This window comes from Drosophila serrata, unplaced genomic scaffold (assembly GCF_035046125.1).
Source record: "Drosophila serrata isolate PLE 108 unplaced genomic scaffold, ASM3504612v1 contig_30, whole genome shotgun sequence".
NCBI classification, from domain to species: domain Eukaryota; kingdom Metazoa; phylum Arthropoda; class Insecta; order Diptera; family Drosophilidae; genus Drosophila; species Drosophila serrata.
The window spans coordinates 814656-830936 of NW_028256928.1; the positions used below are offsets into that span (position 1 = coordinate 814656).

At 41.2% G+C, this 16281-nt stretch overlaps 4 protein-coding genes across 4 annotated transcripts; 1 reads left to right on the forward strand and 3 right to left on the reverse strand.

The window, feature by feature from the left end:
* The first annotated feature begins 114 nt into the window (after window positions 1–114).
* Spt3 (Transcription initiation protein Spt3) lies at window positions 115–1655 on the forward strand. The gene has a single exon (XM_020943043.2). It carries the CDS (start codon window positions 201–203, stop codon window positions 1353–1355), a length of 1155 nt encoding a protein of 384 aa, XP_020798702.1. The 5' UTR covers window positions 115–200; the 3' UTR covers window positions 1356–1655.
* Window positions 1656–11249: 9594 nt separating this feature from the next.
* On the reverse strand, window positions 11250–12126 carry LOC110176583 (uncharacterized). Its single transcript, XM_020942997.2, has one exon. The coding sequence runs from the start codon at window positions 12124–12126 to the stop codon at window positions 11467–11469; it is 660 nt and encodes a 219-aa protein (XP_020798656.2). The 3' UTR covers window positions 11250–11466.
* Window positions 12127–12416: 290 nt separating this feature from the next.
* On the reverse strand, window positions 12417–13184 carry LOC110176615 (uncharacterized). The gene has a single exon (XM_020943041.2). The coding sequence runs from the start codon at window positions 13182–13184 to the stop codon at window positions 12534–12536; it is 651 nt and encodes a 216-aa protein (XP_020798700.2). The 3' UTR covers window positions 12417–12533.
* Window positions 13185–13330: 146 nt separating this feature from the next.
* Window positions 13331–15169, reverse strand: LOC110176616 (band 7 protein AGAP004871). The gene is made up of 3 exons (XM_086833117.1): window positions 14429–15169; window positions 14207–14372; window positions 13331–14156 (listed from the first exon to the last, which is right to left on the reverse strand). The coding sequence occupies exons 1-3, from the start codon at window positions 14965–14967 to the stop codon at window positions 13374–13376; spliced, it is 1488 nt and encodes a 495-aa protein (XP_086689243.1). The 5' UTR covers window positions 14968–15169; the 3' UTR covers window positions 13331–13373.
* Between the last annotated feature and the right edge of the window lie 1112 nt (window positions 15170–16281).

Genomic DNA, 16281 nt, shown 5'->3' on the forward strand with positions numbered 1-16281 from the left:
GAAATTTCATGATTATGGAAATTATTAAATAATAATAATATTACAATAATATATATTACAACTTAATTATAAGGTTGCGGTCAATCGAAAATATGGCGGGTATCGATAAGTTCCGCGGTGGTCCATCTTCAAAACAAAGAGGTGTCTGTACTCTTGCATCAGCTGTCGGGATCCCAAGAAGTGATTTGTTTGTAAATAAGATGAATTACAATGCCAAGCGCGTCATGCGACAAAATTCGGTGTGCATTGGGGCCAGCGACTTGGCGTCGCCGCCAATAATGATCGGACCCACTACGCCCTCGGCGCCCAGCACGCCGCAACTGCAGACACCGGAGGACATCAAACCGATTCACGTCCAGCGCCAGGTCATCCTGCTGCAAAGTGGAAGCATACCAACGAATCCAGCCCAGCAGCATGTAAACATACCACCACAGAGTGGAGGAAGTGGCTCCGCCAGCGGCAACGTTGCCAATGTTCAGATAGCGGATGACGCGCCCGTCTCTCTGCTAACGGAGATCGCCGACATCATGCGCAGCTTCGGTGACAGCGATCAGCCGCGCACGGCTAGCGTCAAGCTGGTAGAGCAGATCCTGCAGCAGCAGCTGCGCGGCATCTTTAACGAGGCCTCCCTGGTGGCCATGCGGCGCAAGCAGAATCCGTGCCCCTCGCAGGCGGACTTCGAGTTCCTCATGCGCAACCATCCGGTGAAGATTGCACGCATGAGAAAGCACCTGAAGGACATGAGAATTCTGAAGAAGTTCCTCAGCATTCGGACAGGCCGGCCCCAGGATTTCATGGACGATCTGGAACAGCAGGAGGAAGACGAGGAACTAGCCATAGATGTGCACGAGCTGCATGACGAGGACCGCATGCGACGCCTGTTTCGCGCCGATCGAATCTCGCAGATCCTAACGGGTCAGCAGTACCTGGAGTTTAACGAGGCGCGCAAGACTTCCTTCTACTGCCGACATGGTGAGAAGATCAAGAATAAGTTTCGCCGCTTTCTCGATCTACCCGCTGACCTGCGTATCCCCACGCCCACCATGAACATCCTGGCCTATTTGGCGCACGAGACTATTGCCGCTATCGTTGATTACTCGATTCTGACGCGTCTGAATTCGGACAACCGCGCTACAGAGCCATACAGCCGGGTTACCTCCGCCGGCGGCAGTCCAGCCATGATGCATGTGTGCCCCGAGGTCACCCAGGGACGGGGCATGGAGGTGGTGAAGCCCATTAGTGTCCCGGAGATTCATGAGGCCATGCGCAGATTTCGCCAAATGAGCAGCCGCAAAATTGGTCGGTATCGCAACTCCTGTGACATAGACTTCAGGCGGAGCTTTTTAGCCATTTAAATTTTGTCTTAATTTTTGGTTTAAGCCTAGTCTAACTTTATTTTAAGGCAATCGATAGACGCCATCTAATTTTTATTATTCTAATTTTAAAGGGAATTCGAAAGGCACATATGAGAATTTTGTGAAAATATTACATCAACCCATTACACATAAATTGCATTATTATTTAAGAATAAAGTAAGGTAATAAAATAAAACGTTATGTAGGAATTTTTTTCTTTTAACACCCATTGAATGTATTAGATTAAAACATTTCAAGTTGCTATTAAATAAATTAAATATTTCTTAATTGTTGTAAAAAGCCTTGTTTGGTTTAAATTTTTGAAATATTTTCAAATAAAATATAACTCTTAACTTTACGCTTATACTGAACCACAAGCTACTGAAAAGACGAAGCAAAAAGTATTGCCTATTTTTTGGCGCCCACTTGCTGCGAATTTTGTTTTCTCAATTTCCGGTGTTCTTTTTAATACTTCCCTGACCCGCAAGATGAAAATATAAAAATATACTAAAATATTTCTTTATATGCATTATTCCTTTTTTCCTTTATCTCAATCACCCAGATATTTCCATGACCCTCTTGTTAATCTTTCCCTAAACGAGTGTGTGTCCTTTCTTTCTCCACTAATAAATGTCAATGTTTTCCAAACGCTATGAATATTTTTAACCATTTACGGATTGATTGTGAATATGGTTTCCATGTGAGTCCTGCAAGTGCACTTACCATTCCATGTGGATTGTTTCCTGGTTATTGCGGCCAACACACGCGCACATGCACAAAAGAAGGATACAGATACACGAAGCACCTGCATCCTCGTCAGATGGAGTCGATAAATTGAAACGGTAAACGATGCTGAAACTGGCACCGACAGATAAATAAAAGCGCAATAAAGAAATTTGCCGACATTCTCACTCGCACGTGCGGATACAGGACAGACACAACAACAACAACAACGACAACGACGGGAAGCAGCCAGGACTTCACAAAAGCCCGGGAATGCAGCGAGAGGCATTAAGAGGAGCAACTCGCGAACGCACTTAATAATCAACTTCCTTGCGTGCATACAAATATGTGTGAGTGTGGCGTGCGGAAAGGAAAAGGATAAAGGAGTCCACAACTGCAGTTGCATCCTTGGCTTCGCTCCCTCATTAGCACCGGGAAAAATATGGATTCCACATTGTATTCGATGTGTTAATTAAAAAAAAAGTGTTACTAATAAAAATAGAGTGGTCTGCGCTAGTTGGTTTTTATCTATGGAGTGTAAATACTATTGGTTATTCTCTATCCATAAGGATATTAAGTGTACTATTTACCTCGGAAGGCTTCGCTCAGTGTATTTGTATGCCAGGGACTGTTGTGGATGCGAGTCAGGAAGAAGGCCTAGGAAATTTCCAGGGCACCGCTACACTCCCCTCGCCCGCTTGTCATTGGCAGCAGACTAAACGCTTAATGTTGATTGCTCTCCACTGCTGCAACTGTAAATCCTACGGCCCATTATTCTTAATCGATTGCTCATACGCCTAACGAGCGACGGGCCCCAAGTCAAAAGCTCCTCGATGGCCAGTTAATGAAAACAAGCTGCCTGTGACGAAATTAAGCCAACAACTTGTTTCTCTTCCGCCCATGGCCTTGGAGCCAAGCATCCTGCCTCCTCCGCATCCCCGCATCACCACCTCCAGTCCTCCACTCCACTCTTAATGCTACCGAATTTGCATTTCATGCGGCTCCTCGCGCCATCCTCATCGTCGTCATCGTCGCCATCGTCGCCATCGTCCTGGCTCCAACGAATTGTCAAGTCACGTAGCCAATTTTCAGGCAGAGGGTAAAGTCAATATGCCCCAAACCCAGATCGCAGAGTTGCCTTCTCAGAAGGAAGAAGGACAGATGAAGAAGGTATGTATCTTTTTGATGCGGTCATTTTGGCCTTCAAGTCTCATTGAAAGGGAAATTTCTTATTATTGTGGAAAATGCCTTTAATTTGGTTAAATTTCGTTTGTTTTCGAGCATGTGAAAGTACTTTAATAATATCGTTATATCCAATTTATTTCAGGTATTTTACGAAGTAGGAATCTATTTGATTATCTTTTTTGATTACTGATTCCTTATATATTTTTTCCCATTGAATAGAAAAACTAAAACCTAAGCTTAAAAGTAATAAAATAGAATTCAACTGTAGACTCTTCAAAAAAGCCTCCTTTTGAGTCTATCCTCTTGGTCTGAGAGTAATCCTGCCAAAGAATTGCAGTCGTTTTGGTAAGCAATTAGATATATTTTTGAAAATCCGTTCGACTGAACTTTTTTAATTACTTTCACTTTTACGAAAAGTTGCTGACGTCAGCCCAAGGCAATTTGTCCCAATGGCAGCCCCGAGACACCATTGACAGATGCCTCGCAGTAAGACCAAGGAAAACAGAGGCAGAACCAAAACAAAAACAGTCTCCGAGTCGCATATTACACGGCCTTTTAATTTGAAACCGACTTGAATTGTGTTGACACAAGTACTCAGGCTAAATACGCTGAAGCTGGAGCCGGTCTTATTTAAAATGAATGAGATTAGACGCCTCCAACAGACTGACCTTCTCCTTCTCCTAGTCAACGTCCACCTCCACGTCCACGTCCTCGTTCTCCGCCCACTGCTTCTTATGAATATAACCTGGGGGCGTACTCGTCGCTCATTGTCACTAGTGGCAAAGCTTTCATGGTCAGGGCACACCCGAGTGGAGTGGGAATGATGTTGGCAGTGTTTGTGTGTGTGCCGGTGGATGACAGGTGAATTGAGTCGAGCCAAGTGCACAAAGAAAATTGTCTTCATTTAATTAGTAAAGTGGCAGAAACAATTAAATATGAGACGAAATATCAAAATACTTGACCTACTTACTTAAAACTGATTTAATTATCTTTAAAGCTGTTTACAAAGGAACTTAATTGTACACATGTGTAATATGTGTATTAAAAGGAATATTATTAAGAAATTACATTGTAAAATTTGATTCAAATTTGATTTGATTTTATGTCTTTGGTATTTGATAGAAGGCCAATGAAAGGCAGTGGCAAGAATTTAAGGACAAAGGATAAGGATTTAAGGATAAAAAGGAGCTGTAATTAAATATATATAATTATTTTTTTAAATATCAATTTGGGAAGCCAAAGTTTATATAATATAATATATTTATATGATATTTTTGTTGACAAATCAAAGTTTAAAAAACCGATAAATAAGTCAAAAAGCATTAATTTTGATTTGGAAAGCTTACCTATGTTTGTTTTTATTAGATTAATAAATCTGCATACTCTATTTAAAAATTAAAAAATTAAAACTTTTTGGCAATTTTTGAGAATTTTAATGATGTAACCCCTTATAAAATGTTGAAAAAATTAAAATTTTTTCTTCGTAAGATGGCTAGATCGATTCTGCTTTTCATGCTGATCAAGAATATATATGATATATAGGTCTTTACAGCCTTTCAAGCTTTTGACTAAAAATATAATACCCTAGTATTAGTATTAGGTATAACCTTATATTTGATAATCAGGCAGTAAACTCCATTCACGAAGTCGAAATTGGTTTTCTCCTATTATTTCCCATGAATCCGTAGGTCTTTATGCTCATATTTAAATACAATTTCTTTCATAAACTCACACTGCAACTCCGCAATTTGAAAAACTGGTAACAGTTTGCACAGGCCAAATCGGTTAACAGTAGGAACAGGCATGCGCAGCGAGCAGTGGGAACAGCATGCAACAGTTTGTCATCGAGCCGGAGCCCCTGCCAAGGGTCGAATGGGAAGGGATTACGCTGGGAAAAGGATGGAACACACCAAAATCTATGGTTGCAAAGGGCGGAACGTGCATCGAACCATTCCCAGACGGAGGCTGTTGGTTACATCATCAGGCACTCAAGGGAGAAGCGACCAAAGGAAAGATTGAGACCTGAACTTGAAAGACGGAGCAGTGACTGCTCGGCAAACATGACCAATCGGAAAATTAAAGAAATTTCAGAGGTTGGTAGAATAAATGTCAACAAAAATTAATCTGGGATTAATAATTTTGAATGTTGAATGCCATTATAAATTTAGCTAAAGTTCATATGAATCATAATTAAGTAGATTTAGTTTAATTAGGCATTTTGGTAATTAAATCTAAAAAAATATATTAAAATGTTCTAATTATAAACGCATTACAAACTGCCAGCTGAACTATGCAAATTGTGCAATAAATTATAGGAGCTTTCCGTTTATTTATTATTGGTTCGTCGCATTAAAAATCCTTTATGGTTTCCCCCTGCAAATATGAACTATTTGCATTTGCATATACTATTTACATTTTAAATGCCTCAATGAATGGTGTTTTTGATTATTTTTCGCATGATTCAATGATATTACAAATTATTCTTTTTATTTGGAAAAATATGTTTGGCTGTAAATCGAATTCGCCACAAAAACCAAAGATCTGGTCAGTGACTAAAGCATTTTTTAAGTGGCCGTCAAATTAAATTTAATTATAATGAATTTTGATACATTGTATAGCTTTTTCGATTACACACTTTGTTGGCTCGGGGAATAAATTGTTTAGGGAAGCTCTTAAATGTCTTTCGAATGGAAAAGGTAATGACAAACTTTTCGTGCGGGCGACACAAAGACATAGAGGAAATTCGGAAGCGTTGCCCTCAAAGTTGTTGCACTTTTGTTTGCATTTTCTTAGCTCTTTTATGCTCCCGTTGCCGCGAAAAGTTTCCCATTTTTTGTTTCCACGAAGGTCTCCGTGTGACTTTTGGAAGGAACGGAGGAGGATTACCCCGTCGTCCTCCACCGGCAGATGCTTTTAAACTTTTGATGCTCCTCATACATATGCTACATGTGTACTTTTAAGAGGCGCCGGGTGAACTTTCCTTGGCTTGGTTCGGTGGTGGAGGAGCAGGAGGAGCAGGAGGATGGCGCCTGCGGTCGAGGACACCGCTGGGGTTTGGACCTGTCTGTCAAAGTTTTAATGTGTGGCTGCCTAATTTGCTGTGAAAACTGATTTGCACATAATCAAAAAGGTCGGCTCACTCGCTCCCCCTTTAAGGCGGTTGTCACAAAGGCTGATTATTAACTATCATTAAATTGTTTAATTATTCTCTATAGCCCGCTGTGTGTGGTTGTTGATTTTCGTAGATTAATTATGGCAGTTGGAAGCCTATAAAAGCGGTGTGACTTTGCATAAAGTCCATTTAATTACCAATAGTTTTAAGTGGGACATTTAATCAATGTTTCAAATAATTAATAGTGAACACAGCTATTGTTGTCACTTAGTCAATGCATTTAAATGCAAATTAAAGAGGAGTCTTTATTTCAATGAGTTATCTTTCAAAGGAATCAAAGCAGAAGGGTGCTTTTGGAAAATAATGAGAGTACTTCTTTGTTATTTATTTTAATTTAACAAACATAAATTTAATGATTGTTCAACTTAATTTAACACTAATTTCATGTAATTAAATAAATATAATGTATTTAATATATATAATATATAATATATATAAAATAATAAATTTAATTTTATCAACACTTTATATAGGTCTTATTTATTTATTACACTTTCAGGGTTGAAAGCTAAGAAAAAAGTGAATGGATCATTTCCGATCCTATAAACCATATATATTATTGATCAGCATAAAAAACTGAGTTGATCTAGCCATGTCCGGTTAAAAAATAAATTTTCGAAATATTTCTGAAAATTTCAACATTTTATGAGGGGTTACATCGTTAAAATTGTCAAAATTTTATAAAAAATTTAATTTTGTAAAACATAAAATTAAGTATGCAGTTTTGTTAACCACTTAAAAACTAGCAATGAAAAGCTTTCCAAATTAAATTTAATGCATTTTTAGCTTAAGTGAAAAACTTTGATTGACTCAAAAAATTAGCCTATAGAATATCGATTTTTTATATCTAGAATACACATAGTTTAGGTTTATACTAAGACCAAACACCATTGATTACTAAAATTAATATATACTTTGATTTGAAAACAAAAATTTAATCAATGAAGAATTCTGTAAGAAATCGTAAAACGCCAATAAGCTCTCGGATTTTATTTACTAACAATTTCTGTTAATGACAGCTTTTTGGATATATGTACATTTTTAGAATGTCAATAAAGCTACTTATATCCACAGGAAAAGCGTTTCATAAAACATAATACGCTCTCCGGCTTAACAAACTTCAGTTGAGGAACACAAACACACAATGATAACAAATGAATGAAGGAGAAGACCATTGATATCTGCATTATGCCATGTCAAATTGGGTGCTTACGCTCCAAAACGCGCACTCACACCCATACAGTGAGTGTGATTCAAATTCAATCAAATCTAAAATTCATATTTACCGATTGTTTGCTTGTCGATTGCCATATTATGCTCCCTGAATTGATACTTCCAGCTCCTGCGATGGCTTCTTTGAATTATGCAAGCAGCATTTATGGCAGGGAGCGATAAACTTGCTGAAGAATTAGTACAACATTCGGCAGGAGGGTCCACAGTGATATTCTCTTTAAAACCACCATTGCCACCGGCTCCACTGACCCCAGAATGGGTAATGAGGTCAAACCGTGGGTGGAATAAATCAGCGACGGGCCCATCGTAAATTCCGGGAGTGCGGCCAAAGATTATTAATATTTTCCATATCGCTTTTGTGCGATTTAATACTTTGTTTGACTTCTTGAAAAGTGAGACTGGGCCACACAATGGCCAGCTGGGGACTGCATGCAGGCGGCGCAGGACTTGGGAATAAATCAAGTTGGGGTCCGAGACCCAGACCAAGGGCGAGAATAAAAATCAGCGTCGACATGCAGGCCACATCTTCGGCGTTGGCGTTGGGCCCATGGGGCGTATACGCAACCACATGCGAATCCCACTCCGAGGCGGAATCCAAGTGCCAGTCTCAATCAAACAAAGAGCTGTGTGCAGCCTGCTTAAATGGCCAAAGTAAGGGGCTCTAGCTATTGTCCAGGCTCGGTTAGCAGCTTTACTCTCTTCCATGGAAAAAGGCTTCCAACCCATATACAAACAATGGCATCGGGGGCCAGGCTGGCTTAATGAGTGTAAGCCACAAAATCAACGAGTTAAATCGTGTAAAGAATGAAGCTGAACCCTGGAAACAATCTGCATTACACCCAGAGAATTTTTAACAAAACTTTTACTTATGCAGAGAGAAATATTTTAAGATTTAAAGTTCTCAAAATTCTTAATTAGGTCGGAAAATCATGTGTCTAAAAGGAATTGATTAATCTTTTGAATTTCAAATATGAATTTCCTATAGGAAAACCCTTAAAATATATTATAAAATCAACAAATTAATTTTGTGGCTTAAATTGTTCTCCAAACATTTCATTTCAGTGTAATTTCTTTTTAATTTCGTTTTTTAATTAACGGCACTTTGTTACGTTACTGTCAGAGTCCTTTCAAAATTGCAGCTGCTTCGCCTCCCAAAATTGGGTTCAAGCGAAGGCAAAACAGGAGTTAATTACACCAACTATGTATGCCTGGGGGACTTGGCCACCAGAGATTCTCTCAGTGCTCCGTATATCCTAAACTGCAGTACGTCCTGTATCCGTGCTGCACATTTATCAAATTCTAATATGCCAGCCCGACCCACAACCGCCAGCTGTCGACGGTCTGCGGAATGGATGTGTGCCTTCCTGCTTACAAATGCCGCATGGCGGAGTAGCCTCTCCGGACTCTGGACTTTTGTGCTCCGTGCTTCGGGCTCCATGCTCCTGACTCCTGGCCAACAATGAGAGACGCCGCAAAGTATGCAGCAGCACGAGCTCAAAAACATTGCTTCATCAATTTGGGCTCAAAGGAGGGACAAACCGAACAATGTGGCCATGTTCCAGGACCAGCACAGGCACGGCACAGAGCAGCATAGACCAGCACAAGGGGACAAATCAATGTGAGTAAATAATTTGTGAACGAGGCTCCTTCGTCAAGGGTCCTGTGATTGATTCGATAAATAAATTTACAGGACAGCAAATCAAATTCTAATTTGACTCGAGAAGGTGCAAATATGAACATGAATTCGATGCACTTTGAGTTTAATTGCCGCAAATACTTCAAGTTGCATTCCTATTAAAATATTTATGCAAATTAAATGTGCTTGTCTTGCCTCTGAAATGCAAATAATAACCGAACCAAAAGGGTTGACATGGCCAGAAACATCGGTCTCGGCTCGTTTGCGGTCTGTGGCTGCTGATTTACGACGACAGTCTGTCATAATGTGGCATCGCTGGGTCTTTGTAATGCAACGCAATGCAACTGCAACTGCAACTGAAACTGAAACTGACAGTACGGGGCAGGAAAGAAAATCAATTTGTCAATAGCAATCAATGCGAATTTAAAGCACTAAAGCGCCCAACAAAACTGTTAAACTTTTAATTCCATTTGGACAGCGGGGGCCGGTCGAATAAATCAAAGTCAGCCAAGGGTCGCGTCGCCCAGTCCCCGCTCTGAATTAAAAGTACCAGCCATTGGAGCAACAAACAAACAAACAAACAATCCGGCGAATGGACAAACAAACAAACATACAGCATGGCAAAAGTTTTCAATTTCTCTACAGTTGTGGCCGTGATTTAAGTGCCACGACGGCTGCGACACACGCCAGCCACTCTGGCAAATATATGCGTTCCGATTCGAGTCTCGTTCTCAACCGGCAAACAAATGCCTTAAATAAAAAATAACCGACACGACAAAAGAGTTACTGCCATATGATAGTTCGTTTTCTTTAGTGTACTCAAAAGAGATAGTATTATTGGAATATTTTTCTTTTAAAGGTATTGCGTTTTAGAGAAGTTTATTTTGTAAAGTTGGCTTTATGGGACCTTATTTCAATGATCTTACTATAAAATATTACTAGATATATTATTATTAATTTCTAGCCGCTAAAAATCGCCATTGTAACAAATTTCAAGGCATTGTCTGTCCATCGCTTAATCCTTAAATCCAATAATCATGGTTTTATTTAGAAAATATATTACATAGAACGCTAATGATGCTAAATATAGATATATATCAATTTAAATCGATCTATGTATGTGACTATAAACAAATTTCGTATACCCTTCCTCCTGTTCAAGTAGAGGGTATCCTGTTCGTGGCAGAAGGAGTCCCATCAATTCCCATTGGCAGCCATAATTTGAGCAATCATTTAGACATAACGTAAATACAAATGCATTTTTTCTAAATTGTTTGCTACAATTTCGATTTGAGTGTGTGTATGTGTGTGTGCATTCAATTGAAATTAAATGCAATTGTTTCTTTATTGCCAATCCCGTGCACCCTGACACTCGCTCACGCCCCAAACCGAGGCCAGCCGAGGCCAGCCAGGCAGTCGAGCGTGCGATAAACAATACCACATGCATTTTTAAAAATTGCCTGTATTTGAGATTAACGACATCGGCCGTATTTATAGGGAAAATGTTGATACGCTGCCAGGAACAACACTTGGCCAGCCACTTCTGTGAGGTCACTCCGGGCAAATGCTCGGATATGCATGCTTTTTGGGATCCGTGTGTGTCTCGCCAACGAGAAAGCACTTTTGGACACTGGGTTCATGAACATCAAAAAGCTCTTAATGGATTTATTGTATAAATAAAAAATACATATTAAAATTAAAGAAAACGATAGGAGCGAAATGAAAGCCCCCAAACAGGGACTCAATATATAATGTTAACTTGGAAACTTCTTCCATTTATTGATTTATAGAAAAAAATTCCTTTCATTGACAGTGCTTGCTGTGTTATCATTTCCGCTGTGACGAATCTAGTTATATACGAAATCGAAATAAATTTTACATTTCGATCTTACCCCTCAAAGGCCCTTGTTTGCTTCCAGTTTCCTATATGAAAATCCACAGTGCCTCTGTTTGAATATTTATTTGTTTTTGTGTCTCGCGCTGCACTCGTTGTGCTGCATAAAAAAAATAAATGGAGAAAAACTAGAGGCGTGGCGTACAAAAAAAGACAACAAATCGGGGTGGAAAATGTTTCATAAATCTTATCCGCGATTGAGCACAGCTCCCCGACAGCCTTCGAACGAATTTGTTGTCGATTTTTTTGCTAGCGTTCGCCTTGGCTGTTATTTTTTGGAAGATTTCTTCTTTCGCGATGACTGCGGGGAGGGCTTTCTGGGACGCAGAGAAGACTCAGCCTGGATGGGATATTTCATGTCCATTGGTATACAGGTTGGCACGGAGCTGGTCTTTAACATCTTTTGGCATCTGTACTGTACGTAACCGGTAAGTGGATCCGAGCGCTGGCCCATGGAGATAGGGGACCTGGGCTGGCAAGGCTGACACGGCGGAGATTCCACATTGACGCAGATCGGTTTCAATTTCTTGGACGTGGATGGACACGTGGAGACTTCCTGGGATTGCTGTCCACGCCAAGTTTCGATCGCCATTCGCAGGGCAAAGAATATGGACATCAGCACCGAGAGCAGCACAATAATGAGCATGCTCCAACGGCATGAACTCCACAAGGCCGTGTTGCTATTGCTCTGTGCATGGAGACGCCCATCCACCTGATTGGCCACCTCCTTGCGAACTCTGAAGCAGTCAAAGGAGGACATGGTGCTGACCCAGGTCTTGTACGGAGCGGGAAGCTCGTCCGGCCACCAGGTATCCCAGAGTGCCGCCTGCTCCGCATTCGGCAGCAGGGAGCCGCAGTGGGAGGTCACGGCGGTTATCCATTTCTGGCACTCGGGGCTATCCAGGTTCAGTCTGCAGGCGGGATTCATACTCGTTCAGTAGGGAAATGTATTGTTGTTTCCCCTTTTGATTTTTCCACATTTGGCTTTGGCTGCTCATGTATAATGAATTTCCATTTAGTTGTTGGGAAACTGGTTTGTATACCTTATACAGCTGACAGCTAACTTATACTTATTTGGAGCAGCCTGATCCAAAAGGTTACTCAATTAACCATGGTTTTTATTAGGGTCCTTCTGTCTTGTATATTATCAAAATCGGTACAGGTTTAGTTAATTATTTAGGTGCTCTTTTCAAGGAAGTTAAGGAAAATGAATCAAACTTAAGATGTTGTTTACATGTATTCCATTTTCAAAGGCAATCATGTTTAATATTTATTAATTACTTAATTTTATATTTTTATAATCAATAAAAATATTCCAGGCATCATCTTTTAGTTTTAGTTTTCGGAGTCTTCACGGCGACCCAGCTTCAGGAGTTTGGTCCATTGTATCTTGTATTTTTTTGGGGATTTGGAGCTCTCCTTTGCCAAGCTGGAGGCAGTGGTGCTGTAGGTTGTCGGAGCCTCAACCGTTTGGGTTTGGGATGAAGTTTGGCGTTCTTCTCGAGATAAACCCGGATGTGAGATGTAATTATAGTTAATCGGGTTACAGTTTCTTAAGATCCGCGATCGAATGCTAAGCTCAGAGATGTCGTTATTGGAGCTGTTCGAAAAGGAAACTTCTTTATAGTTGGGCCTGCTCATTTTACCTCCCATAAGTCGGACCATTTTGCCATCCTTTTTCTCTTCCATTGTGTCACCCATTTTCTTTTCCTTTTTCTCTTCTATTTTCTCTTCCTTTTTCTTTTCCTTAAGCAAAATGTTCTCCAATTTTTCCCCGAAGAAACAGCCCCAGGAGATTAACCAAATCCAGAGGCCAATCCCGAAAAGAAGAAGGGTTATCATCATGCAGAGGGCCAAGGGACTAGCCTCGAAATCAGATTGATTCTCGGCTTCCATGTCTCGTTTCATCTGCAGGCATTCCTGTGCCGTGATCATTTTCTGTCCATCTTCCTTACTAAAGTAGTCTTCTAGCTTGCAGTTCTCCATATTGCTTAAAATATATATTTTTTCTATTATTTCAATTCGTAATTTTGATGAAAAAGTTAGTACAATTTTCCTTCAGATATAAGAATGAAATAAATATCAAGGCATTCTTTATAGATTCTTAAATATCTTTTAAAAAACCTTAAAAGTTTTATTATAAAAAAGATTTATTTTGGATAGTATAAATGAGATTCAAAAGTAGTAATTATCATCGGGCTTGTAATTACTTTTATTCTGCGATTCCGGAGTACGAGGAGGAGGAGGAGGATTAGGAATGGGGGCTGGCGTCGGAGGAGGAGGAATCGGAGGAAGATTAGGATGAGGAGGAATCGGAGGAAGAGTAGGATGAGGAGGAATCGGAGGAAGAGTAGGATGAGGAGGAATCGGAGGACGTGTGGGAGCAGGCGGGATCGGTGGTGGAGTAGGAGGAGTTGGATGAGTTCTCGGAGGAACAGTAGGAGCAGGAGCAGTCGCTGGTACTTCAGGAGCAGAACGTGGCGAACTTGGACGAACTGAAGCGCTGGGCAGGAGTGAATACGGTTCGCTATCATCTGATCCTTTGGTCTGAGTCCCAGTCGCTTTCTTGCTTCGCCTTTTATGTGCTAGCCCGGGCTCCTCAGAACTTGGCTTTTGCCTAAAGTATGTCGCCAAACCCCAGGTCGAGGTCGACTTGGAGTTATCCGGTTCTTCATCTTTTTGATTCCTGCCTTGATTCGGAGTAGGATCGTAACTTGGTTCGGACCCATCGGCATCTATTAAATTATCCGGCAGATCAGGATCCTCAATATATACTTTCGGTGTGAAAAAACTAGGTAAATCGGGATCACTCCCACCCCTTTTATCATCCCCACCGGGGTGCCACTTCCTCAACTCCTTCTCGTCGAAAAAGGGTTCCATAATCTCCAAGGGAACGGGAAAGATGACATTGACACGTTTCTTAATCGCTAGCGAGGAAAGAACTTGGAGATGCCTCAGCTGAAAAAGATAAACATGTATCCGGAAATCAATATATTTTTTGAGCATACCTGCAGGGTTATCTGGTTCTGGGACATCACATCAGAGGCATCCTTCAGCGCCATGGAGGACTTGGCTTCACCCTCGGCTAGGATGATCTTGGCGCGGGCTTCACGCACAGCCTCCGCCTCGCTGGCCAGGGATCGCTTCAAGGTGTCCGGCAGCGAAATGTCCATTCTGTGGGTTGCAGGATACTCTCCTAAGTATGGATTCGGATATACATTGAGGCTTACATGTCCACCCGTTCCATACGCACACCCCAACGGGCTGTGATCTCAGCGACCGCCTGCAGGATCTCACGGGAGAGCGCCTGTCTGGAGGTCAGCAGGACGTTGAGCGTCTTGGAGCCGACGATGTTCCGGAGTGTGACTTTTGCAATCATCAGAGTGGCCTCGTTAACATTGTCCACTTGGATGATTGAGTCGATGGCATCATAGATGCAAAAGTAAATTACGGCGTTCACAGTGATGGTCACCGAGTCTTTGGTGACGACTTCCTGGGGCAACACCCTGTAGACATCGGTGCGCATATCCACCGCCTGGACATCATCGATGCACGGCAGGTAAAACACCATTCCGGGACCCTTGGCACCCTTTCGGAGGCGTCCCAGGCGGAGGATGATCAGACGGATGTACTCGGGAACAACGATGATACAACAGCACAGCGACAAGGGGAAGAAAAGAACCACAAAGAGCCAGCAAAAGAACACTGCAAACTTCTCGAAAGGCGAAGATTTGTCCTCCTCGGCTAAAGGAGACGGACTAATTAGCATTTAGTTTAGTTAGTTAGTTCTTTAGCTTTCCTTACTAGTCTGAATGTACCGACTTGGTGGCGGTGGTGGAAAGGCATAAGCTTCTTGGCCGTCTTTCGGTGGTTCCTCTGGCTTTACTTCGTTTCGATTGCTCATAACGTAATAATTTTTAATTTCTTGAAAATAATAAACCTAACAATATGTGTGAAGTGTGATGTTTGCAAACATATTTAATACAAAGTTTACTGTTTCTTGTGAAAAAGATCGAAAAAGAACTTTCTCTGTCATCAATTTTTCAATCTTTCCCATTCAGTTAAACTCTATACAGTTTCCATCAACCGAATCTTTATTAATCTCTATCAGCATTCTCGTTCCATCTCTGACCTCTTCACTTGATAGCAATTACAAATAACTTGCTGGTGGGATAGTCAGGGAAATTATGTATTTTATTGAAGTTAATTTCAAATATTTTATGTTTTTCTGCTTTGCTGTTCGGAACTTAAGCCACACAAACCACTTTAAGCTAACATCAGCCTCCGTTCTCGACGCTTTTAAATTTAATCATTTGCATATTCTGGCAGCGTGGACTAACTGGAAAACTTAAATTTTATTTGGAATTGCATTTTTCATGCAAGTTTGTTGAATGGCAAAGTTTTTTCGGCAGCCAGGAAAAATAAGGATAAAAAAATACAGAAAAATAAGCGGAATGGTCAAAAATTGGGCGAGAGTCCATTCTCAAACAGGAATTGGGGGGAAAATGAAATAGAAGGGAAAACTTTATCGCAGAGCGAAGCTGACAAAAGTTCAGGGATCCAAAGAAGTAGTAGAACTTTTGTTTTCTCACCATCTCTGCCTTTATTTTTTGTTGTTTTTCCTTCTATTTTTTTTATGAAGCGACAAACAAATGGCAACTGACTGACCATGCCATGGAGCGGGTGTCGGAGCGGGGTAATAACTTGGAAATGACTTTTGTTGCTTCCTTGTGGCAGTCTGCAAGTTGGCACTGCCTTCTTTTTTCCCTCCGTGACCACATGTGCCGGCCTGAAAGAAAGTTTTGCCAGGGTGGCCTGCCCGGATTCATGGCCCGGTCGCCATCATAAAGTAATTTATGTGATTTGCCCATTCTTTTGCTGACCCGCCCCAGTATCCACCCAAGTTCGCCACTCTCCTCTCCTCGACTCCTGCCACCATTTATATCTGATTGCAAGTGCAGCGACATATGGCCGGACCACAGTCCGAGTCCAGCCAATTATCCTGGCGCGTCACATAGAAAATTACTCTATTATATTTCGCTCAGATGACGGATAAAGTTATTAGTCCCCAAGGAGACCGACG